We start from the raw sequence: 27,456 nt of genomic DNA on the forward strand, positions 1-27,456 counted from the left end.
TTGTTCAACAAGACACCGGCTACTTTGATAATTTAATGAAGATGGTGCAACTCAGAAAAGTGCTGATAAACCTTTACAGACAGCGAGCACATCGCTTTGGCCTTCACTCCAAAATGTATCAATGATAGTCATGGAATATGTAACAAACTATCCATCAAGATAAACATGAAATATGCAACTTTCCATGAGACTAAGGTTTTGGTTCAATTCAAAGTAAATTCCTACTTGCTTATGCCCAATAGACTCCAGCAGACACGTCAGGATTTTGGCAGACTTGGGACTCAGCCCTGCTTGAGCATGGCAGCCACGTCCAACTATATCCTTAGGGTGTCCTTATAGAGGCAACGGCTACTCCCACCAGATTACCACAGCAAACCCCAATCTTGGTTCCCAATATCAATCAAGATACAAGCCTGGTAGGATTCCTAGCGTCAGCCCGGTTCAATGTTTGATCCCTGACTCCAGCTCCATTGGGATTTGACTTATCAAAATTGACACCTTATCTTTCCTTGTTATACTCTTGACAAACATACACTTGAAGGTGACCTTGAATAATAGAGGTGCAAGGCTAAGAGGTCCCGCATCAACCTATAAAGCAACAAGGGCGAATACCATAATCAATAAGCTTTACCACTAACAAAATTGCTTTCAAGCATGTATTGATTGACAAAAAAGTTTCTGCTTCTGGGGAGCGTGGCTTACATTCAGGTTTTCTTATCCGATTGACCATTTTCAGGAGGATGATCTCCATTCTCCGTTACTCCGCTGTCAAACCCATGGTAAGGAGCATCAATCATGGGCAATGGAACTGGACGGCCCTCAAAATCTTGAGGAAAACAATCGAAATCAGGACCAAAGTTGAAGCGCACCACACAGTTGGGCTGGTTTGGAAGAGTATACATTGAGGCTGCAGGGTAGTACCTTCCGCCATTCAAATCAGTAAATGCAACACCTTGACATATGCCATTTCGGAAGAAAGATATTTGGCTGCCTGCACAAATCAGTTCCAAGTGCCAGAATGCAAGTGAAAATCATGTGCTAATATAAGACAAAGATGATGTCTATAAAAAAAATCATCGAAAAAGATGAACATAATTTGCTAGCCAGAATTATCTTATAAGAGCCGCACCTTATTCATTGTACATTCTCAGCACAATGTAGACCATGCCCCATGCGATAACTTATCTAGCATGGACTGCAATTTACATTGACGAACTAAACTGATGCTCCCCTAGAGAGTGAAATTGTGTTGTTATTGATGCATAATTGCATATATACGACTTATTACCAGACATTCATGTGAGAAGCAACACAATCAGAACCTATGGTCACACCACTAGCAATTAGGGCAGACTATGACACTAAAGCCGGTAAACAAGGCAATTAGGCAACTGGGAGGCATGCAGCTCGAGCTTGCTCAAGCTCCCACATAAACTCAATTCTGAACTTTTGAGGTTGCTTGAGAGAATGCTAGAATCTGAGCACAAGGATCTCTCTCTCTAAACAACCTCAAAGTTCAAGATTGAGTTTGGTGGCTTATGAGCCTGAATGTGGGAGCTTGATCAAGCTCGAGCTGCATGCCTCCCACTTGTCTAAATGGTGGGAGTGAATAAACCATCAGATAATTTGAAACATCTGCACATGATGAAGAATTGATTTTTTTATAAAACAGAAAGAAAAGGAATCTCATTACTACAACAAATGTTAATTGATGCAAAGGGGACCACACAATTTTTTTTAAAAAGAGTTGAGGAAAATCTGTGATTAAGGTTTCAATCAGCAGTTCTATAAGCTAGTAGGAACATCCAAAACATAAAAAAACATACAATGGCAAATTAAGGAAAAAAAGTTCGAGTATAATAACAAACAAATCAGCATTAATAAAATCCATCAGAAAAAAATTGCAGAAAACTCCGAAAAAAACAATTTGGCTTTGTTATCCTTGTGCAACTTTTGCCCCTCAAATCAGACATGGATTGTTTCTCTGGACTGTACCTCAGACCAAGTATCAACCATAGCCATGTGACGCATTAGACAGGAAAATGTTCATGATAATGCAACAAGCAATCTGAAAGTAGCATCACTAACCAATCCGACAAAACATGGAGATGGTATCTGAATAGATTCCACAAATATGGAGCCAACTAGCATGCCAAAAAGACACTAAATTTTTTATTAGGAAATTAACGACATTCATCAACAACATTACACCATAATGGATACAAAATTTCTTGGGTATGTGCTTGAAAACTAAAGGTGCTAAATACTGTATTGATAACATTTGCTGACTATACTAAAATGGTTCTACCTATAAATGTGATACCTAACTTCTCACATGTTCCCAGAAGGTCAGAGTAGGCGTGAATTCTGCCATTTTGTGACCCACCATATTATAAGTTACTATGCATTCAGCCTTATTCCCTCCTTGGAGGGCATAGTCCACTCCAGTGTACACAAATATATCCTCAATCTGAATATTTGAGGACAGTTCATGAAAACCATGACAAATATAAAGGAATTTCCGTTTTTTCACAAAATCAATCTATCATGAGACCTAGTCAGCCTTGGTGCTATGCTCGAGTAGATGGATTCGGGAAAGTGGAGAGATAAGATGGAGAAGATACTATAGGAGAAGCCTGACACAATGTGTGATGACTTACCAATAAAAAATTAACTATACTACCAAGACACAATATGTGGCCCAAGACAGATTTGTTCAAAGAGGCATGCCAAGAAACCAGTTTAGTTACCTGAGTATTCCTCCTAGGAGTTTTATGATTTAGGATATCGCCTATAAGAAAATGAAAAATCAGATCAATTGTACTAAAGTCAGTAGTGGCTGCAAATGGTGCCAGTAAAATCAAATACAACAAGATAATGAGAAGAGGTTACTTGCCAATCTTCCTTTCACTAATGTGATCTTTTCCTTGTTCTCAAACCAAAGATTTTCAGGTTTCCTAATTAGCTCATGTACTGGTTTACAATAGTTTTTCGATTTTCAGATTTCCTAATTGAGTTTTAATCTGATGGGTTAGAGCTCAGTGCAGTTTGATGGTATAGCAGAAAACTTAAATTCATGATAAAAGAGATGTTAAGATCTTAGAAGGATCCTTGACAGCTAATGGAAAAACTTTCATATTTAATTCTTAAAATCATGATATGAACAGTGGACCCGTGATCAATGGCCAAATCAACGACAGATCGCAGTTTTCCTATTAAAAGATTGGGTAGCCCCAGTTTTCTTTGTAAATCGCTGGACTGCCAATTCGCTGATTGCAGTTTAGGGGAGATACATTGCCATTCCACAATAAATGGGCTAGTTCAACTGGGGTTGGTAGATATATATATATCATAGTCACCGATATTTTGAAAATATCGCGATATCATTGGCAATTTCAAGGTTGCTGATAATATCGGGGATATATCGTGAAAATTTCAAAATATCGCGATATTTTATGAGTTTTTTTTAATTTAAGTTTGCATTTCCTATTGTTTTGTTTCTTTTATGTTTTAAAACCTTTAAAACATGTTTTTTTATATTTTTGAAAGAAAAATAATACAAAACTTGTTATTTTCTTAGGTTTTTTGTTGTTATTTATATTTTTCATTTTTTTAAACTCCTGAGATATTCCCGAGATTTATCAACTTTTGAAAATCTCTCTGAGATATACCCTCGCCAAGAAATTACCTTTAATGATACAGGTGACTATGATATATATATATATATATATATATGTCGAGAGAGAGAGAGAGAGAGCTTATACACTTTAAATGAGCATCAACGAGTGCAGAGAGAGAGAGTGACATAGGAAGGGGGGAACTTATATTTTAAATGAGCATTAACATATGTTTGTGTGTGTGAGAGAGAGAGAGAGAGGATTGTGGAGGTGGGGAGAGAGAATTTATTCGTCGTCATGTAAAGATAAAAATAGCATAATAACAAAACCAGAATTACCTAAAATCCATCAGTAAAATGGGACAATATTAAGTTATTAACTATTCAAAAACTGAAAATATTTTATATACTCAACTTTCTATAAGTGATTGCTTATTTGATATGTTTAGTAATAAAGTAAAACTAATCACTTTTTTAGAATTAAGTCAACCATAATTTGCTTTAAATTTCATTAATTTCAGAATTTTTGCTGTCATACGTTCTATAGATTGATTTTATTTCTTTTAGTAAGAATATTAACATGCTATCAAGTTTAAAAGCATATTTAGATAAGTCTTTCTATACATATAATTTATCTGTTTATAGTTATTAATAATAAATCATGACTTTGCCAATTAATCATGATTTATGACTCACTGATTAATTGCATTACAGCGAAGAGCTTGCATGCCAAAGTTGACCGATTTTTTTCCCAATCAATCATGATTTACAGAGAAGGGTAACCCTCAAGAAATTGCGGAGGATGGGTGTGGCTACTATGAACATGAACGATCTCAACTTTAAAGTATGTTTGAGAAATGGGCATCAAAAGCATCAAAGAAAAAGGAAGTTCATTGTGGCTTTTGGGAATCAAGGATTCCCAAAGTCACTTTTGGTTGTTTGAAATGAGTAAATTAGTAGGCATGGAAAAACATGGAAACAATTTTCCATCCATCAATTTTTTGTCCCTTGTTTTAGATTTCCTTCACAACGAAGAAATATTTGTCAATTCCTTCTTTGGTAAAAAATTTCAATTCTCTTGAAGATACCTAGCCAATTATTTTTAGAAAATTTAGCCTATACTGAAAAAGGTGCATAGGATCCGATCCATGGATCCGATCCATGTACCTTTTCTATGTAACATGTAATGTAATTTTTTGTTTTTCATTTATCGGGTCTGGATACACCAGACCCGGACCCATACCTTAATGTAACTTAAATACCTAAGTTTAGGTCACGATTTCAGATAGAAATCGTGACAGCCGAAGTCGCTCTCTCCCTTTTCTCTCCCTCTCTATTTCTCTTCTCTTTCTCAATACAGGAACCGAGAGAAAAATTTACATGGTATCAAAGCCAAGATCCAACTAAGGGTGGAAGTGGATTCCGAAGGTGCCGAAAATAAGGTTTGAGGTTTCGCCTACTCTTTTCTTCATCTCCTTCAGTTTTTTCTTTTACCACGATTCCAATCTCCACTTCTCCTTTCTCTTTCTGTTTTCCCACCTTTTTCTTGCTGTGAATCTCTAATATCACGTGGATTTCATTTCCACAATCTCTTCTTTTAGTGGATTCACATTCCACGTGAATCCCTAATCTGTTCACGTCACACAGGATTCACGTGAATCCCTAATCAGTTCACATCTCACGTGAATCTTGGTTTTTTTTTATCCTTTCTGTTTCCTCATTTTTTCACGCAGTGAATCCCTAATCGTTTCACATCTCACGTGAATCTTAATTTTTTTATCACGGTTTCAATATCAACCTCTCGTTTTCCCCTTTTTCGTTTTCCCAATTTTTTTCACGCAGTGAATCACACGTGAATCCCTAATTTCACGTGTACTTCATTTCTGCGATTACTTCATTTAGTGGATTCACATCTCACGTGAATCCCTAATCTGTTCACGCAGGATCCAACAAAATTTTTGTTGTTCAGCCTGCTGTGGGACAGAAAATCTGTTTCATTCCTTTGCCTTAAATTTTTTTTCGTATCATTCTTGTTTTGACTGTTACAAGTGGGATTCACATTGAAAACTCAGTGCTTTCTTCTGACAGTTTCTGATCGGTCTATCCTTGAGTTACTACAGCCGAAAAAAAAAAAAAAAGCCATCAGCAAACCACTCTGACTGCAGATTGAGCAATCTGTCAATACTGAAAAACTCAAAAAAAAAGGCGGTTCTCCTTCTTGTTAAAACCCTTTTCATGGATCTTCATTCCTCTTCATCCAACCTTTCCTCAAGTTTTCTCACTCAACTCGTTTCTGAAAAGTTAACTACCTCAAACTTCTTGATTTGGAAGAGGCAAATTATTCCTTTTATAAGGAGTCAAGGTCTCTTAGGTCACCTTGATGGAACCACTCCCGTCCCACTCGAATTTGTTACGAGAGAAGAAAAAGACGACAAAGGAGTAAGTTCAATTGTGTGTGTCAAGAATGTTGAGTACCTCAACTGGGAAAGGAAAGATCAATCAGTGGTTGCTTACATCACTTCCACCTTGTCCCAAGAGGTCCTTGTTGCCATCCCCGACAATTGTACTGCTCTGCAACTTTGGGAAAAATTGGTTCAAACATATTCACAAGTTTCGCAAGCGAGAATGGTTTTTCTCAAGAGGGAATTCCAGATGTTGAGAAAAGATTCCATGACCATCATGGAATATCTGAACAAGATGAAGACTATCACAGATCAACTTGCAGTTATAGGATGCACGGTGAATGACAACGATATGGTACAAGAGACTCTGAGTGGATTGGGATCCGACTACAACATGATCGTCACTTCCTTATTATGTCTTCCTGCTCTACCTACCTTTGATGAGTTGCGAGCAAAATTAATTCAGTATGAGATGACTCTGAAAGGGTTCTCTGAGGAATCTCACGTTCACACAAATTCTCAAGAAGTTTTTGCCACAGGGGTGTCTTATGGTAGAGGACGCGGACGAGGAGGACAAGGGTGAAGTGGACACAGAGGGCGTGGTTTACTTCCCACTCCAAATATGTTAGCTCATGCGCAGGGGCCAAGATCCATTCCTACCTGCTTCCTTTGTAATAAAAAGGGGCATATCAAGGCAAATTGTTGGCATAATCCAGAGAATAAAGGAAATGGTCCACAGACAGAAAACAAGAGGAAGTTCTCAAGCAGTGGAGAGATTAAAGATTTGTTGATATCTGCCTTGTCAGAGTTGAAATTGAAGCAGAGCGATGAAGGCACCTGGTTTGTCGACTCAGGGGCAGCGACTCATGTAACAGGTGATGCAGGTAAGATTTCTAATCCCATTCCTTATTTTGGAAAAAGTAAGATTGTCACTGGAGATGGGTCCCACCATCCTGTTTCTCATGTTGGAAAAACTGTCATTCCCATGTCACATTCCACTCTTACTCTTTCTGACGTTCTTCATGCTCCTGACATTAAGAAAAATATTGTCTCTGTCTCCAAACTTATTGATGATAATAATGTTTCAGTTGAATTCACTCCCTTCTCTGTGCAGGTCAAGGACCTTCGCACGAGGGAAACATTCGCTGAAGGAAAGAGACGAGGCAATATGTATGTCTTTGAAGAAGCTCCTTGTCATGTTGTCCGCCCTGCCCACCTGAATTCAGAGCCTTCATTAGAGTCGTGTTCATCTTCTTCTACTAATGTTTTTAGTATTTCTGAATGTAATAAGCCATTCTTATGGCATAGTCGATTAGGACATTGTGGGGGTCATTTCATTGAGAAACTTGTATCTAATAATCTCATTCCAAAAGAAAGTCTAAATAGGGATGAGAACAGTCACAAATGTTTCAGTTGTCTTTCCTGCAAGAGTCATGTATTGCCTTTTCATTCCATTAATAAGAGAGCTTCAAAACCTTTTGAGATCATCTGTTCTGATGTATGGGGACCAGCCCCAGTTGTTTCTGGATCTGGGAGCAAATACTATCTAATCTTTGTTGATAGCTATACTCAATACACTTGGATATATTTCATAAAAAATAAGTCGGAAGTCTTCTCTTTGTTTCAAAATTTTCTTTCACTTGTCAAAAATCAATTTTCTGAGTCCATTCAATTTTTCCAATGTGATGGAGGTGGGGAATTCTCATCCCGTGATTTTATCTCTTTTCTTCAAAGTAATGGAATAGGAAGAAGGGTGTCATGTCCTCACACCCCTCAACAAAATGGAATTGCTGAACGAAAACACAGGCATATCGTTGAAAGTGCCATGAGTATGCTTCATGACAGCAATCTTCCCATCAACTTATGGACAGAAGCCTTCCATTCTGTTGTGCATGTGATAAACAGACTGCCTATGGTTATTCTGGAAAATAAGTCTCCTTATCACTGTCTTTTTGGAACTTATCCCAGTTATTATGATCTGCGTGTTTTTGGATGTGTTTGCTATGTGCATATCGATCAGTCCCTGAGAAACAAGTTTCAAGACAAAGCCCAAAAGTGCAGATTTGTAGGATATGCAGATGACTACAAAGGGTATAGGTGTTATGATCCCAACAACAAACGTATCAGAACCTCAAGAAATGTTGTCTTTGATGAACAAAATTTTGATCACGGAGCTAACACAACGAGTATGCCAACTGAAGTTTACCATCCTTGGCTAAGCTCAGAACTTTTTGCTGGCTCCAATAAAACATGTTCCTCAGATTGCGTGCGACAAGAAGAAGAGGTTTTTGAGAACACTGGGACGTCGGGGTCACAGAATGCAGAGGAAGTACCGGGCAGATACAAAGGCATTGTCTATTCCAGACAGAGACCGACAACATCAAGTCTTTTAGATCAGGTCTCAGCCGCCAATCCTACTCCTTCTCATACCCTCGCAGTCAGAAAATCAAACCGCATACGGCATCCTATTGACAGGTGGGTTAGCTATAACAACTTCTCCTTGGACCTTCAATTGTTTTTAACTGCCATTAATAAGGATGAAGAGCCCATCATGTATTATCAGGCAGCAACTTCTATGAAATGGGTAGAAGCCATGAATGATGAAATGCAAGCCTTGCATGAATGTGGAACATGGGAAGTTGTTCCCAGACCACCCGACAAAATGTTGTCGGATGCAAATGGGTCTACAAAATCAAGTACAAGCCAGATGGAACTATTGAACGATATAAAGCAAGGCTTGTAGCAAAAGGATTCACTCAAGAAGCAGGGCAAGATTATGATGAGACTTTTAGTCCGGTTGTAAGAATGGGAACGATTCGAATTATCATTTCCCTGGCTGTTGAACATGGATGGAAGTTGAGCCAGCTTGATGTAAAGAATGCATTCTTACATGGGGATTTGAAGGAGGAGGTATACATGGAACAACCCCCTGGATATCAAGAACAAAATTGTAAAACCCATGTATGCAGGTTAAAAAGAGCCATCTACGGCTTGAAGCAAGCCTCTCGCTCTTGATTTGATAGCTTCTCATCTGAAATTCAGAAACATGGATTTTCACGTTCCATGCTGGACCACTCATTATTTATTTTTAAAAGCCAGTCTGTGACCACTCTATTATTAATTTATGTCGATGATATTATCATCACAGGAAACTCTGCGGACCACATTCAAGAAATAAAAGACTTATTAGGTCAAAGGTTCAAAATGAAAGACCTTGGAGTTCTACGCTATTTCCTTGGTGTAGAAGTTGACAACCAGGCTCATGGATTGACACTCACTCAACACAAGTACACCGTAGATGTTCTCAGCAAGACAAACATGAAAGACTGCAAACCTCTAGGAACTCCGAGTGTACTTCATCAAAAACTTAGCGCTCATGATGGAGATCTGTGTGATGACCCCACCAGGTATCGCAGCATAATAGGAATGTTACAATACCTCACACTCACTAGACTTGATATTGTTTATTCAGTCAATCAAGTGTCTCAATTTATGCATGCGCCACGTACTGGACATATGGAAGCGGTCAAGAGGATCCTTAGATATCTGAAAGGGACTATTGGGGATGGATTGATATATTTACCACAGTCCCATGGCCAAAACGAGCACGAAATTGTTGTAGATTGTGATGCAGATTGGGCAGGAGATCCCGACGAAAGAAGATCTACATCAGGATATTATGCCTTCATTGGAAGAAATTTAGTCTCTTGGAGCAGTAGAAAACAAAAAGCTATCGCTAGATCAAGCACTGAGGCTGAATATAGATCCATGGCTGCTGCCACTGCCGAAGTCACATGGATCAGGCATCTTCTAACTGAAGTAGGAGAAAAGATCTCCCACACTGCCTTGTTCTGCGACAATCAAAGTGCTATCAGTATGTCATTCAATCCAGTACATCACAGTCGTGCCAAACACATTGAGATCGACCAATACTTTGTGAGACAGAAGGTTGAAGAAAAAGAGATTGAACCTGAGTTTGTCAGTACTGAAAGACAGGTTGTAGACATATTTACAAAAGGGTTAACCAAGGATCGCTTTTGGATGCTTAAAAGCAAGTTGTTCATGGTCCAAAACCATGATCAACTTGAGGGGGGGTGAAAAAGGTGCATAGGATCCGATCCATGGATCCAATCCATGGATCTGATCCATGTACCTTTTCTATGTAACATGTAATGTAATTTTTTGTTTTTCATTTATCGGGTCTGGATACACCAGACCCGGACCCATACCTTAATGTAACTTAAATACCTAAGTTTAGGTCACGATTTCAAATAGAAATCGTGACAGCCGAAGTCGCTCTCTCCCTTTTCTCTCCCTCTCTATTTCTCTTCTCTTTCTCAATACAGGAACCGAGAGAAAAATTTACATATACCACTTCATTGATCGTATCTCTCACTAGTCTTCTGATCAAGTACCCCAACGTACAATAGGAAAAATGTCGCTACCAATAGAGGCAGACAATATAGTTCGTCAATAGGCAAAAGCAAACGTAGCGAATTACATAGATAAGCCAGCCCTGCCTGCCAACACACACTTCCTATAGATAGGGTGAGCGCGAAGGGATGGATGTCAGAGTGGTTTAAAGGGCCGGTCTTGAAAAAATGAAAATCGTAGTGATAGGAATACTGGGGGTTTGAATACCTTTCCATCCGTGAGGTCAAGAAATATTTGCCAATTCCTTCTTTGGTGAAAATTTTCAATTCTCTTGAAGATATCTAGCCAATTAATTCTTAGAAATTTTAGCACATACCGCTTCATTGATCGTCTCTCTCACTAGTCTTCTAATCGAGATAATGATCCAAGAAAATTGACTAATTGAATCCTTAAAGGAATTACTAGATACCTCCTCAAAAAAAAAAAACTTGATTCCATAAGTCGTCAAGAAAACCGTCCCAAATAATCTACATGAGTTATATGAAAAAGGTAATTTATAATCTAATGGCCTATTGTTAGAACTCATATTGAGATATTGCTTTGAAGGTTGATATTTTGGATTAGGTGGAGAAAGAATCAGAGTTCTTGGGAACTTCTTAGATAGGTGATGAGAAGTGCGCTTTCTAGAAGCTTGCTTCGAAACTTGATGGGAATCTCGAATTTTCCATGCTTCTCCTATGCTTCCCACACGCTTCGTCCATGCTTTCCTATATGCTTCATAAACGTTTTCTTTATGCTTTCTTTCATGTTTTCCATGTGCTGCTTTTCACGTTTGCCACTCACTTCCCGTGTGCTTTCTCTAAATTGGTAACCCTCACTTTTAGAATTTTGGCAAAAATTAAATTCTTACACTTAAAAATAATGAAATTTAAGAATGTCATTTTTATTTTGGTTTTTATTTACTTGCCATTCGATTCCCATTTCGCTTCTCATTCAATTCCCATATCACTTCCTTTTCGATTCTCATTTCGCTTTGAAATTGATTTCTTGTTTCTCACTTTCTATAAATTTTAAAAACCCCGCTTCTGCTTTTCATATTGTTTCTTGCTTCCGCCTGCTAATCTGGAAACCTTGGGAATGAATTTAGCTACTAAATACAACTAGTCAAACAGCCAGCCAAAGTGGACAAGCTTGAAAAGGAATGCAGTAAAAAATAATACAGAAATCCCCAAAAAGAAAAAGAAATCCAATACAAATCTAAGTTATCTAACATTAAAAAAGGGTAGAAAGTATAAAATATTGATAATATAATGTCAACTCATAATTGTTATCATTATTGTTGCATAACTTGATACAGGGAGAGTTGCATGGAGGAGGAAGGCAGAAACTTAATTTCCTACAGAAAAAGAAGTGTGACAAACATAGAGCTAGAAATAGTAACAGAAATCATAAATAAGGGTAAGTAAGGAAGTTATCCATTTGTGCGGGAAAGATGAAACTACAAAGCAAAGAACTTGTAAAAAAGAGGGAAGTGCAATTAATCATAATTATCAAGAGAACCTAAATTTTTTTGTCTCTTATTTTACCTTAAAATTATGGCATACAATGAATTAGATTATCTCATGCCGCTATCTTATTGGGCATTAACAAAGATATTATAAGCATCCAAAAGAACTCGAGAAAGATTAACGATGTTATAAGCACAAATATCCTTATGTCATTTCAGACTACATAAATCAAGTCAAATTTATACTGATGGACCCACTTCAGCTTTAATAGGTTTTAGATATAGGAGATTTCTGATTATAGAGAAGTTTTGGGTCATTTAAGAGGACAAAATTGCTAACATCAAGAATAAAAAGCTTGCTGATACACGGCAGGAGAAACTAGACAGGCAGTCAGAAGTTGGGGAAACCTAAAGTTACAACTCAAAGAAAAGAAAGGGCTTCAGACAGATTCTACATAACCCTCAATCTCCCATCGGGTACTAGTTTTCTGCCATGTGTGTGTGTGTGTGTGCGCGCATGTGCACATGCAAGCCTGTGTTATCCAAGCATAAAGATAGCTTTCAAACAACCACCGAACTTTTGATAACATTAAGCAAATTGTCCCACCGTTAAACTGCCGTTATCTTAATTATAGGTTAACAATAATCAGGGGTTCAGAGAACCATTTTATCTTCATATAGATGCACATAATTTTTTCCCACCCTCATGCTCACTTCAAGATTCCGCGTCTTCCTTACCCAGTGAATTTCTTGGCATGTCTTCTTCAAAATTATTATTCTTTGCCCTATAAAAAACTTATACCAGTTTGAACTTATAGTTTTTTTGTTTTTAATATGAACAAAGCCAAAACAAAGTGATCAAAAGATACAAAAACTGGTAATATTTCACCGTTGACCAGAAGGATAGGTCAAGCAGATGTTAAAGAGAATAAGATAACCAGCACAACACCTCAATTCACCAACTAACGAGCTTCAAGCTTTGAAAAAACACCAATAGATAGCAACAAAATTGCGAGAAATAACTGCAAATTCTAAATAAACAAACGGGCACAAACTTGCCGAGTTACATAAGAGAACAGGCAAACACACAAGAGCAACAGTAGCATATATAGTATATACAACTACAATTTCCGACCATCAAATGTCATTCCGATCCAATCGAGAAAACACAATATGAAACAAGTTTCTGCAATGAAACACATTACCAGGTATAACCTTCGGCGGATCCTCGTTCTTCTCCGGCGCATAGACGTACCTCTGGCCCTTATGCCAAACGAACCGCGGTGGCTTCGGCGCGTAGAGGGAACCTTCAGGCAGATTGATATAGCAACCAATAACATCACCCCCCACATAACCCCCATCACCAAACTTCTCCCTCACAGCCTTGTGAATCTTGCTGCCATCAATATCTCTGTACCCATAACTATTCCCATCATAGCCAACAGGGGCCTGCAAATCCCCCTTCTCTGTAGTCCACCCCAACCTTGTATGCCCAGTAGGCCCCAACTTCACAACCTTAATTTCGAAGTACCATGCACCTTCCACCACTCCCCTGGTTGCCCTCACCATCCTGTAACCCTTGCAACTCCCTGCACTCAATCTGTCCTCACTCAGTTCGACCTTCTCTGCCTTGTAGACCTTCGAGAGGCAGATCTTCATGTCGCGAGCATCGTCAGGGAGCCGCTGCACCGGAGTGATCGAAACCGTCTCCTCCGATGGATTCCCGTTGGCTTTGTGCCTCCTGCACCATTTCCTCGACCCCGATTTCGTCCACACATTGTTGTATTTCTTCTTCGGCTTCTTGGGTGCCGACGATTCGGCACCGCCCGGCCCGAACGACGATAAGGTTTTCCTCTTCTGGGTGCTTCTCTTTCCCTTGCTCCCGCCTTCCTCCTCCTCGTCCTCATCGTCTTCTTCCTCCTCCGGCTTGGGGGTCTCTTGCTCCACCGCCTCCTGCTTCGTTTTCAACCGCTCTTCCTCATTGTCCTGCGAAAGCTGAAGTTGGGTTTTCTCCTCATTCTCGATTGCGGGGGGATTCGTCACGATATCCTCTTCCTCGTCGTCTTCTTCGTCGCCGTTTTCGAATTCCTCCTCTTCCTCGTCATCTTCAGAGCAGAAGGTGATCTGGGTCTTGATCTTTTGACGCAGGGGAGGATCTAATGGGACGAATCCCTCGTTGGGATTGACATCGGTGGTACCATCGATGGGGTTCGGTGGCTCGAGGGTTTCTGCGGGGTTTTCGCTCCCTTGCTCGACGTTTCCTACATGGTGGTCAGGGTGGGATTGATCGGTATTGCTGCCATTGTCGCAAATCTCTGCCATGATTCGAGTACGAGACGATCGATCCGGTGATTTCCGTCGCCGGACTCTCACATTCGTATCCCAGAGAGAGAGAGAGAGAGAGAGAGAGAGAGAGTTTTCCACAATTTTAGAGGGTTATTATAACGTTAAATAAATTCAAGCACTGGGAGCGAGATAATATGGCGCGCATTTTGCACACTCGTGTCCATGAACAACCCTATTATCAGTATTTTATGATTTCGCGAAATCGCTAGTGGTTCATGTTTTTCCAATGTAGCAACAGTAGTGAAATTTACACAGAAAACCGCTGCATGTGTGGCAATTTTCTGTGTTTGTATTTTACTCAGAAAATCACTGCACGCGTTAGCAATTTTCTACACGGGGAGATCCCTAGTGGTTAAAGGGAGAAGATCGATTGTCTCGTCTGCTGGGATGGAATATGCTGGTGGAAGTGATGACAGGCAAGGTTAAGGCGCGATAAAAGGGATAATGAAAAAGCGGATCATACGCTTTTGGACTTTCTACTTCCGGCAGGGAGGTAGGTTGCCCGCCTATCTTCCAGCTTTGCAGAAAATCACTGCATGCCATGGAGTTTTTCTGCGTTTTGTGTGGCTCGAGTACTTTGTAAAATACTGGGCCTCAACACCTAACCACGCCTCATGGGTCATGGCTCATCCCATGGTTGCTGAGCTCATATCAATCCCACTGTCCGACTGGATCAAAACTCATTCTGCTTGGTGGTGGCTTGAAACGTTCCAATCAGTGTAAAACATGGATCAGCGCTTATCAGGTGTTTAGGTCCTGACTGCACCTCCTCTTTTTTTGGTTGCTAACTGGAGATACCACCACTTTGGTTAGGATGTTTGTTAAGGCTGAGAGGTACGATGTTAAAATGGGCGGATGAAGAACGCCAGGCACTAAGTTCTTGGGTCACCAATAGGCTCTTTTCGACCCCCTGGACACCTTGTAACCACATTGTAAGGTTGCCTATGGGGCTGGATTATCTGATGGCCATTATATGCTAGTTGGCATGTTTCATCTAAGCTCTGATTTACTTTGGTAGGAAACATCTGTCCTTGAGAGAATCCTTCAATCTCTATATCATCTAAAGCTTCCCATTCACATCTTTTCACATAGGCGCAGCTGGATATCCTGGTTAATGGCAGTTGCAGAGCAGAGATCACCCTCCTGACAATTACCCATGCCTCAAGTCGAAGATCTGTAGCTGTAAGTTCTCTTGCCAGAACCCTTACTTGATTGAGAGCTCTCAGTTGGTCAATCGCTCACATGGTCAGACAGACCGGCGTCTTTCGCATACTTAAATGAAAGGGAAGGGGCCTATCCCCTAGCTTGTTTATAAAAAAAAAAATTTACTGCAGCACAGATACTTGAAGCAAGTGAAGTAGAAGACAAGATTAAGTAGGCAAAAAGCTAGCTGAGTTCAGCATGAATCAAGTAATATCAACTCTTCTTTTTTACAGTTCAAGTAAATATCAACTCTTGTCATTTGTACCTATAAGTAATTACAAAATAAATATTCAGCTCATGTAGGATTCTTCAAAAAACTGGAAAAAAGTTTGATCTCTGTTCTGCTGTTGGAAGATAGTTGTGAATGAAATAGGCAGCAAGGCGGAACAAACAGTGAGAAGAAGCTACTATGATTCAGTTCCGAAAATAAGGTTTACTTGCAAGTTTAGGCAATGACTTAGTGCCTCCATAGGAAAATAATATCTGAAACTTCGATTATTTTAGAAGATTAGTGAAAATGTAAACATCATTTCATGCTTTAAATTCTCGACTCTATATTTCAAATCATAGATTCATCAGAAAACCAAACATATCCAAAATCTCTTAAAACAAGTCTTTTTGTAAAGAACTCCATTTTCCTTATTTTCCTTATTTTCTGATCCTTGCAACATTCCGACATTCTATTCTATGCCAACAGATTGCTGTTACGTGAAAAGATGCTGACAGGAGACTCTTGTTTAATTTTTAAGCCATCCATAAATATAGGGATTGGATTTTAAGATTTTCCTAAAATGTAAAGACTTGTTTAATTGTGCAATTGCATTGCCTGTTTGGCTAAAATGAAAAGAAAGGGAAAAAGAAATTTCACTGCTTCAATTATATAATTGATACATGAAACTTCAAAGTTCAATACTGGATACGCAATGGCTCCAGCCAGATTCTTAATGGCCTGGGCCAGCCTTAACTCTTGACAAAACTTTTCCTCAATTTGGACTGTTCTTAAAAAGGTCAAATCAAATTAGAGAAGCAATCCTCATTTCTTTGAAGGATTGGTTAGAATATCCACAGATTGCAACTATAACTACAAAGAACAAAAAGCTACAAATATAATTTACAGACACTTGCAAGGTGTGCACACACATGGTGTCACTGGGAGGATGTCACGAATAAAAGCGTTTGAATCGCCGAAGCCACCAGGGTCCCATCTCTCCAAACCCAGTGCATTGCCCTTCACCTTCCTCCTCACTGCTGAACAAGGTCTGGTCTGAGCAATCGAGGCAGGCACCACATGCGGCATTGTAGGACCGGCAAGCCGAGTGACATACACGGAGGCGATTGTCTCCATCTTTATCACACTTTTGGATCGAAATCTACAAGAAATCAGGCTTTGTTTAGAGTCAATAAATCATGATACATGCTCAGACATCTGAAGTAGTTGCAAAAGTAGCTCATATCTTAAGATCCAAACATAACAAACTCATAAGAAACAAGCAGTTTATGCAATGTTCGATGGTACTCATGAACATGACGTATAAAGACCAAGCCAACCAATTAATGAAAAATAAATTTGCTTACCAACATATTTTATGAAAACATGGTTGAAGGAAATAGTACAACCATCTTAACTCCAAAAGAAGGATACGGAAAAACCTATGATAGGGTGAATGTGATGCTAAACAGAGCTCTTGCTCGTTAACCAAGAGGAGTTCTAATCTCATGTTTGTCAGGTCAATTAAGAGAAGAATCAAGTTAACTAAAACTAATACATTTCTTCTGTTTTAAGACCAATTGTGTATGTCCCATTGTTTCTGAAAGGTGTCACTCACCCAACAGGCTAGGCGCTTTGCTGCAGAAGCACAGTACCCATCATCGAGTATGCTAAACAATGTGCGACCACTGGGGAACAATCTGTTGTAATTTGGGATAACCACTGCTGCTTCTAACTGTTGCAAGATACTTGATTCACTAGGAACACAGTGTTGACCAACAGCATCTCGAGCAAGGACGTCCCCACACACTGAAAGGCAAGGAAGTAGCGTAGAACTGTTCTGGCAGGTGTAACCAGCATAATCAGAGCAACGGAACTCACACACTCCATTATCACAGACACCACCGTGCAAGCTGCACTGCTCATTACAAACAGCTGCATATTGAACATAATAAGCAGATTGGAAACATGCCTTGAGAGAACCTGCAGCAAGAAAACCCTGATGCACAGTTTTCTTTCCCTTCATTTCCATTGATGGATTAGCACAACATAGAGTGGTGATAATCTTGCTCTCTTGTACTGAGAACCATCCACCAAGGATATGAATGCTGGACAACAAACGGTACAATATTCCATGTAACAAGAGTAGGGTTCTTATTTAAGAGAATGAGGACAAACTACCAGTTGAGCAATCAACACCAGTATGCCCCTTTTTGCACTCACAGATACCATGGGAGTTGCACTTGCCCTGACCACTGCAGTTGTTTGGACAAGTCCCTGTACAGAGATGAACTTGGCCGTTAAATCTAAAAGCAGACACCCAAAGGTGGCACGTGCTTGTCAACAGAAGGTACTGACAGAGAAACAATTACAAGGATGATAGCCATCACGTACTGAAGTTCAAGGATTTTTCATAACTGATTATTTTATGGAATTGGACAAAACCTCAAAGAATCAAAAGTATTCCCATATTCCGATATTTCTGACAAAAACTGTAGAAAAGCTTGTACATTTCATGGACTTACTTTTACTGCAGTCATCACCGTGAAACCCAAGAAAGCAATGGCATTTCCCATCAATACAGTCTCCATTGAAAGAACATGATCTGGGGCACTGGCCGAGAATGGCCAATGGCACATTGTTACATAATTCATGAAAAGCAGGACAGATCAGTTCACCTGCATTACCAAGGCACCAGCATCAACTACCATAAACACCTTCTGAGAAAATTGAAAGATGATGAAATAGTCAACATACACCAACATGAACAATTTTCTTACCACTAAATCCAGGGAAATGAATTGGCCCACCAGCTTCTGGGCATGCTTTCCAGATCCCATCAACAGCAACCTACAATAACAATGAATCAATATCAAGAGTTTGGAACTCCATGTAAGACTCGTCATTTGTGGATTGGCCCAACCAACAGTTGCTTCCATTACAGATCAGCTCGACTACAGCTCAGGTACCATTGATAGTCAAGGGTAAAAATCAGAAACATACTGAAGGGCAAACGTCAGAAACATAAACATATTCATTTCAAAAGATCTAAAATCAGAAATATATATTCTGATTTATTGACAATATGACAAAAAAGTAAATCACCTCAAGAGAATCTTTTGTGCATCGATTCTGATAACAACCATTCCCTTGGGTAATGGAGCCTCGAACAAACCCAACACGCACCAAAGATGATGACATGCATCTGAAAGGGAAAGAATCACCAACATTTGTAAATCTAAGATGATAAAATATTTCTATCCTGTCCATTAAAGAGATTGCTCAAACATTACAAACCTAGAGTCAGCCCCCCGCACTTCACCCAACATCCTGTCAGGTGCTCGTGCACCATTTGTGTCTGTACATGATCCATCAGAGTAAGCTACAAAATATGTGCAGTAGTCGGCCAATGATGACTGACCACCTGCACCAGTCAAATAGACAGAATCCCTTAATACACGGAACAATTCTAAAGCATAAATAACCATTTATTAACATGCACATACACACATAAAAGGGACTCTTAGAGGTCAAACAAAAAAGGCGTGAACTGGTTTAAGCAAATCCTGGTAAAACTGCCACCAATTTGCACTTGTGAAATCTACTGCAATATAAGAACAATGATCAAGATCATGCATGAATATAAGTGTGACTCCATATAAAAAAAAAAGAAATAATTCCAACATGACAGCAAGTGTACACTAGACTAGACTTTCTAGTTTTTGTGTTTAAAACCAGTAAGGAATGAAGGTGCTTAGAGGCTAACAAATGTAGAACAAATCAACCAAATCTCAGCAGAACTTCTTGGGATCCATTCTGCACTTCTAAACTATTTAACTTTTCTGGTTATCCATGAATATGTGTGACATTACAAAATCATTCAGAACATCAAATAACATGTACATATATATATATATATATATGTGTGTGTGTGTGTGTGTGTGTGTGTGTGTGTGTGTGTGTGTGTGTGTGTGTGTGTGTGTGTGTGTGTGTGCGTGTGTGTGTGTGTGTGTGCGCATCAAACACCATACAAGAACGGATGACAACAAGCCTTTATGCATCTTGATAAAGGTGCAAATGATCCCAAATAACAGATAGTGGTTGGGTTTGGATCAGGTCAGATCTAGAAGCGGTCTAACCTGTACAACACCTTGAACCATGCCATACACGGGTACAGCACCCTTCTGGAAGTACCCACATTACATAGGTCATGAAATGTTAACCCAAAATCTGCAGCAATCTCTAATGCTGAGAAATCCTATTTGCCTAGCTCCTCTCAATGTTCAACAATTTTTTTAAAAGGTACGTATTTAAGTAAATACTTGAATTGCATTTTGCCCTTATAAGTTATAACACATCTTGCAAAAATATAAATAGATTCCCAAACACAAGGCTAAAAGAAGGTCAGGCAAACCCATAGATCCTAGTAGTAACATTCGACACAATTACTTATAAGCTGATATCAGCAGTCTATCTGAAATACAATTGATCCATAATTCCAACACATTTAACAACTCACTATGTTTTTTAAATATTTCCAAAAGCTTAGCATGTAGATCACAAACTGATGAACAACATCCAAAAGTTGGGTGCCTGCTATGACCTAGGTCTGCTCAACAGTTTGGAAATCTGGTTAATTTTTGTCTTCTGGAAACTCTTTATGCGCTCCATGTCATGATTAAATACTCAAGTAACATATTAAGGAGCCTTTTTCATTCCAGAAAAATCTCCAGGAGCCCAAACTCCTAACTTGCAAATATAAACCAGTCTAACATTGCTGAAAGCAACTAGCCAGCATAATTTTCAGGCTGCACGTCAAACAAGAGTTCTTTTTTTCTTGTTTCTTTTTCATGATGAAGATAAACACAATTTTAAACCATGTAGAATAATGTGAGATGATATATAATTCAATCTTATGCAAGAAAGCAAGTAACATTGAAGTTAAAGAAGGAAATACAGCCACAAAAACAAGCTTTTTTGGGTCTAGATAGTTGTTGCAATAAAGTAATCTACCTTTGTTAGGCTGGGGGAAATAGCGAGCCCAGACAGGCAAGTCCCCGCTATAGCTAACAATGGGGCAATAACCCTCTGCCTCCCTATTATAAGTACAGCCAGACACCTGAGTAGCGTTACACTGATAAGCCCCTTTCCATTGACTGCAAGGAGAGGTGAGAAATTCAGTTCCTTGATTGTGACCCCAATCAAGACGATCAGCCATACTGTAATTTGCCTGGTACCACCCACTATCTTCCAATAAAGCAAGTGTCATCTTAGAAACAACTGATCTTGTATCTACAGACCCGGTCATGATCTCATTCATCAAAAGCCTCTTTTCCCAGTGAGACCCTGAAAGTAAGTCCCATATACCAGTTCTGAGAAATGATTACGAAAGACAAAAATTACAGAACATTTTCACAATGATATTACAGACAATGGAAGATACCTGATGTTCCGCTTCCTCCCCCATCTTCCAATTCCAATCCAGTAAAATTCTCAGAGAATGCCTGTGCATAACAAATTTTTGACCTTTATTAATATAAACAAGGTAAAGATAAAAAATTCAAAACACATCCAAGTAAAGAACTAATATAACAAGACAGTCCCCAATGTAAAAGAGCTCAACTTACCCCATAATGGTATCTAGAATGCATTATGACACGTGGAAGAACAACACGGGTTACCATCCGCCCAAGCTTTTCATCCATCACTTGTGTTATAACCTGTATATTGAAATGCTTCAAAGCAATCATATTCTATGTGGACAAAGAAAATGCACTTTTGAATAAACTATGACTTTTGACCCCAAGTAATGTAATATAAACTTGCAGGGAAATAGGATTCCAGTGAAAGTCAATACTAATAGACTGCAATTGGAGAAAAAGACAGTAACAGATAAAATCCCATGACAAACAATAGTTTAAGGGTAACACTACATGCGATTACCACAAAATATACAGATTCCGAAATCAATACTACAATTAAGCAATTGTTTCTTTCTAATATCTGTTTCTAAACGCCAATCAACAACAGGTAAATCTATCAGACATATGCACAAACACATAATTCATAAGCAATGCATTTATCAAATTCAAAGTGGATTTGCCCACAGAAAGGATATGATGCAATCGATTTTTCATAATTATATTGAATAGTTACAGGTAAAAGATTCGCGTCAGATAAGGTAATCATGAAAATTTGACCAATGTATCTTGCAGCTCGTACTGCCTGTTGACCATAATTCAGGAATCCATGAATTATTTGAAGAGGATATGAATCTGGAATATCCTATTCTATTACAGTGAAACAAGTTGGGAGGAAGTTGTCAATAATAGATTACCGACAGCAATAGGTAAAAGAGATTTTGACCCAGGATTTAAATATCATTGAAGAGCTACTGTTCCAGCTGGAGATTTGGAGGTGGTGTGGAAGCATGAAGACATTGTGGAGTTCACCTGAAACAAAAATTGCATATGATAGGAATAAAGTTAAGAAGCCAATAATGGGGTTTGGTCGAGAAATGTTATTCTCATTTGATCTGCCAAAGTGAGTATCTGGCTAGACAAAAAAGGGTTCTCAGCTATAGGGCAAATTTTTTGATGTGAAGAAGAAGAACAACAGCCATGGTGGATGCAAAATAAGTAAACAAGTATATTACAGGAAGTGCAGCAGCAGCGGTGGAAGCAGGTTTCCAGACAGTCAATGGCAGAACGCAAAAATAGAATAAAACTAAGGATCTGAGGTATTTATAGTTAAGACCAGGGAGTACTGAACTGAATAGTTTAAACATGACCAGGCTTGCAACAAATTTAAACAGAGAATAGATGAAGGAAAAATTTATACGCTGGAACCAAAATAAGGTTGGACCATTGGAAAGTTGGAGTTCTTCACAAGTTATCATGCTATGACCTCTGTGGAAGTAGACTTTGTGATTACCAAAGCACATTCTAGAATGCTTCCTCAAGAGGTTGAAGACTTAGTATATAACTTGTGATAAAAGCAGCATGGTATTAATTACTGACGTGAAGGTGTCGAGCAGTTAACTTGGGATTCACAAACTTGGAACCAACATAAAGTACAAAAAAATAGGAGTTAGAAATAGCTTGCTAAATATTCAAAATGGTAAGCACCTGGCTGCGCCTTCTTTTCCTCTCATCTCTAAAATGTGCAAAAGCATGGGGGTCAAAGCCTAAGACATGCATGACCTGGAAGATGAAATTTCACTTATTAAGCCTTGAAAGAATTTACAATAACATTCATTTTATGCACACACACACACACAAACACAAACACAAACAAACCTCATGTATCAGAGTTGCTGAAAGCAAAGTTTCTGCTTCAGCAGTCAAGTGACGAGGAGCAACATTTACATGGCCTGCATGTGACAGAGCTATGAGAAGTAACAACCAGCAATATACTTCACAAGTTAAATTCAACATATCAACAATATAATAAAGGAAAAGAAAAAAAATAACAGAAAAGAACTGTCAATAGCAAGTATCCCCAAGCATTTTTACCAGCTATTGCACGGCCCCATTGATCACGTTCACATGCCACTGCCCAGGCAAGTGTGTTTCCTGTTGTTGGTCGTGTTGTAACCAGAAGAACCAAGTCAGAATTGGCAACTCCCTCTGCACACAAAACAAATAGCATAATTCAGATGCATAAATGGTTTAAGCTAATCTGACCTAAATAATTAAACAAAGATGTTTCATCAAACAAAATCAGAAACTGAAACTTGATGTATGTATGTAGGTAGGTAGGTAATAGGGGTGTCAACAGGACCCGACCCGAACCAAACCCTATAGGGTCCGGGTATGGTGATAAATAATAAGACCCGATTAAAATCTGGGTCTGGACCCAAAGGTCTGATTAATACATGGACCCGGGTATAGTTTGTGAAATTTTATACCAGACCCAGACCCGACCCGAGTTCCGATTAAGACCCGCACATTTTCAAAGTAAAAATGATAAAAAATATGGTTTTACCAGGTATGGTCTGGGTCTGGTTCATGTAGTTCTTATCGGGTCCGGGTATGGTTTTTCTTATAGTGGACTCGATTAAAACCGGGTACGGATCTGATACCATACCCAAAACCCGGGTCCAAGTCTGGTTCCACCTGGGTCCAAACCAAACCCGACCCGTTGACACCCCTAGGTAGGTAGGTGGGTATGTATGTATGTATGTACATACGTATTAAAGCATGTCTCTGAGAAAATAAATGAAAAAGCTCCATAATTTATGAGTGCAATAGAACTACAAATCAGTTGTCCATTTTGTCCCAAGTAAAACAGATCTGTGCCACTCAAGAAAGCACATATAGTTTAAGCACCTTCAACATATTCACGTGGAAGCTGCACTCCACCATCTTGACCACATGCAGAGTACCCACTAAGACGCAAGTTCCCCTTCACAGGCTCAACAGATAAGGCTTGTTTGAACCAATCAGCTGTTTGCCCCAATGCCTGCTCAAACAGATAGTGCCAAAATTGAACCCCATAGGGTACTCCAACATATAACAAATTCACACCATAATAAGCTAGGTTTAAGTTTAATTTCAATTGCAATTGTCCCTTTTCTTTTTTTTCAAAAATCATGTTTAAATTTTACAAGAATCGTGATATAAACGGAAACATGGAAACATAATTTCAGATGAAAGGTCAACTGAACAAATCTATCCCCATTGCCCTTTGTGTTCCTTATTAGCTTAAGCAGCAGAAAAACAAATAGATGAAAACATGATACAATCTACAATTTAAGTCTTAAAAACTTACATTTTTGTTGCCTGCATCCAGTTGTTATATAACACATGAACTTGACCCAGAAATGATGGGGGTGAAAAGGAATACATTGTGTCAAACAAGCATAGCAAATATGGCAATGCCAAGCAGAAAACTGGGAGTTTATATCCCAATATTTGAACAGTTTTGTAGAATGAAGATTTTGAAGCTTTGGCATGGTTCGGGACTTTGAGATGTACCATCTCATCTGTGAAAACTTGAGGTGATATGATTCAAAGCTCTACCGGGATTGACCTAAAAGAAGACAAACAAAGCATAGGGAAAAGGATGTTGGCAGGAAATGGCACCTTGCACAGTCGACGCTTTTTGTCCTCTCCAGTTACATCATCAACTGTACAATTATACCAGCAGTCGCTGAATACCGGAGGATCTCCATGTGCACTGCATGCTGGTGTGCCAGGCACCAAAGACACAGGAGGTTCACCCAGCTGAAAATACAAACACAAAGAATTAATGGAATAGTTATTGAAACAGCATCTACCAATAGACACATCAGCAATATGGACCATTTTGAATCCCAGTCTCACCTTCACAATGTCCCCAGCACTACGGCAATCTCGTTCAGGTGAGTGCCCAACAGCATCATAATTCAAATATGTTCTTACAGGTTGCCATATATCTTCCTGCACTTCTGTTTCAGATGCTTCAAGCAAAGTCCTTCCTTTCCTATGAAATTTTGAATAATCAACAGCTTGGTAAACTTGTGGGGTAACAGAATATTCCTTTCGTCCAAGGCGACGCCTCTGATGCAATATCTCATCATGGATGCAAGAATGTGACAGGCTACTTAGAGCTCCAGATTCTGCAGCTGGAGGGTTTGTCCAGCCATCTGTTATTCTGCAACTAGCGCCTTCAATGTAGATCAAAACTAATAGAATCTGAAGCAAGCAATAGATAAATAATCAAAACTTCAAACAATACCCACTACTTGGAATATGTAAAGCACATACAGAGACCGATCTCTAAAATTCCACCAACAAAGTAAAACCCAGTTTGCATGAGATCATAACCATTTGCAAGACAGCAAAGTATGCAAAGTTGCAAACCAAACGTATTAACACAAATATGATTTCTAAAAGCTCTTGAGAAACCTAAATCCTCAATTTCTGTTTATGATGACTCCAACTGTCTATACTGCCACGCTACCTCAATTGGAAAAATCTAAAACCAGCACAAAGGAACAGTCCTCTTAAATTGACAAAAGAAAAACAAAAAGAAAGAATCAATTTACCAAAGGCCAAAACTGTCGATGTTGAGAGGGTTTAACAAAATGCCCATTAGACCTAAGCGACCACTGAAGCAAGTCTAGATGCCACCCACATATTTATGGCTTGAACGGTCCATGCAGCAGCAACAACAACCCAAACACTAGAACCCAAAGTAGGGAAGCGCATCTCTCATGATTAAAAACCGGGAAATCATAAGCAAGAAACTAAAACTTGAAGTTGAAACAACAGAAGTATCAGAAAATGCCGGAACAGATCTAAACAAAAAAGAGAAAACCAAGTTCAGAAAATTTCAGAAGAGCCATGATTTTAACTAAGGCAGACCCTAACTCTCAAAATTCACAGAAAAGTCCCATAAAAAACAAGTCCGCAAACATACATTTATCAATCAGCTGCACCTTGCTCGGCTTTAAGAAAATAAACCCAAAATTTTCGCACCATCTCCACACCGAGTTCGACCGGAAACTTTCCAAAAAAACAACAATCTCCACAGAAAACTACCCAAAACAAACTAAACGCAGAAACACCCATCACATATAACAATACAGAAAGATCAGAAAAATCGATTTTTCGAGTACCCCAAAAGTGTGCAAAACCGGGCCGAAACAAGAAGAAAACTGCGACGGCAATCGGACAGATCTTACGTTGAAAACGGCACCGACTAGGAAGCAGGACCCGAAACAGCCATTCTCCACCGACAGGTCCGACACTGAGCAGCCGAAGAGCTTCACCTCCATCACAATCCTCCGAACTCCCGCATCCTCGCCTCAACTCGCCCCCGTCCGAGCCCGCAGCCGGGTTCCCGTCGCCGATCTCCTGCACCCACCGGCAGAGATCCCCCGGCCCCACTCAGCACCACCATTTCACCACCTTCGCCGTCGCCGCCGCTTCTCCCCCAAGGACCGCACCCACCATCACCACTTCCAGCCGGAGCACCTAGCCACGATTTTCCGGCGACATCGACCCGCCGGAAAACGCTAGCGCCCGGGAAGATCACCTCCCTACTGTCACAGTGATGGGCGGGCAGTAAAAGGTTTCAACAGGAGGAGTGGGGGAAACGGCTTGGACCGCTCGCTCAATCTTCCTCACCTGATTTTTTGTTGATACATCGCATCATCGTCATCATCATCATTAATAACGTGGGGTTTTTTTGTAGTTCAAACTTTTTCTGCTTTTACAAAAATAACCATTGCTATTTGCTCCCTTCTACAATCTTCATCACCACCCTCGGAATATTTTTTCTTTTGAGAGTCAGAGGCAACTTGGGTGCCTTGGACCCATCCAAACAGTGAGTAAGCTCATTGTGAGCATTTCATAACATCAGAAATAGAGTGGGGCCCATTCAAGTGATGGGATGCCGTTCATTTTGAGATCAATCACATCAAAAAATGGGTGAGGGGAGGTTCTACATGTGGGACCTGGTCCATTTCTTTCTCTTTTATTTTCAACGGCTTTTTATTGGATAAATGAAGACGAAAGCCACACGAATCGCATCATTTGACATAGAATGATGCGATTCAATCCTAATCATCCAATAAATGATAAAGGACTGATTCACATTTTTACCTAGACGTGGACTGATCTTAGCCATCCACCCAGATGCTTCAATTCAACTGGAGGGCTAGGATTGACATAAAGATGGAAGCCATCCTATGTCAAATGGGGAGATCCTTTTTTTTTTTTTTTTGGAAAAGAACCACCTAATTCACAAAGTTGATTAGTCTAAAAAAAGGTATTTTTAGTGCATCACAAGGTGCACCCAGCTTAGGCTTTGT

General features: G+C 39.4%; 2 protein-coding genes across 3 annotated transcripts; both read right to left on the reverse strand.

Moving 5' to 3' along the window:
* Positions 1-14,317, reverse strand: LOC149835187 (protein TRAUCO-like). The gene is made up of 3 exons (XM_090011754.1): positions 13,105-14,317; positions 703-991; positions 1-588 (listed from the first exon to the last, which is right to left on the reverse strand). The coding sequence occupies exons 1-2, from the start codon at positions 14,219-14,221 to the stop codon at positions 705-707; spliced, it is 1,404 nt and encodes a 467-aa protein (XP_089867880.1). The 5' UTR covers positions 14,222-14,317; the 3' UTR covers positions 1-588; positions 703-704.
* A 1,976-nt stretch (positions 14,318-16,293) lies between these two features.
* On the reverse strand, positions 16,294-26,808 carry LOC149835188 (uncharacterized). Of its 2 annotated transcripts, none has more exons than XM_090010443.1 (17): positions 26,326-26,808; positions 24,983-25,333; positions 24,743-24,883; positions 23,987-24,119; positions 23,171-23,284; positions 22,955-23,028; positions 22,784-22,858; positions 21,284-21,376; positions 21,100-21,160; positions 20,670-21,002; positions 18,954-19,080; positions 18,762-18,861; positions 18,437-18,506; positions 18,182-18,334; positions 17,838-17,933; positions 17,275-17,591; positions 16,294-16,818 (listed from the first exon to the last, which is right to left on the reverse strand). In XM_090010443.1, exons 1-17 carry the CDS (start codon positions 26,416-26,418, stop codon positions 16,609-16,611), a joined length of 2,541 nt encoding a protein of 846 aa, XP_089866569.1. In that variant the 5' UTR covers positions 26,419-26,808; the 3' UTR covers positions 16,294-16,608. The 2 variants fall into 2 exon arrangements, with proteins under 2 accessions (XP_089866569.1, XP_089866568.1); XM_090010442.1 differs by having other exon boundaries at positions 26,260-26,571.
* Between the last annotated feature and the right edge of the window lie 648 nt (positions 26,809-27,456).

Source organism: Nuphar pumila, chromosome 6, assembly GCF_984573655.1.
Source record: "Nuphar pumila chromosome 6, dmNupPumi1.hap1.1, whole genome shotgun sequence".
Taxonomy (NCBI): Eukaryota; Viridiplantae; Streptophyta; class Magnoliopsida; order Nymphaeales; family Nymphaeaceae; genus Nuphar; species Nuphar pumila.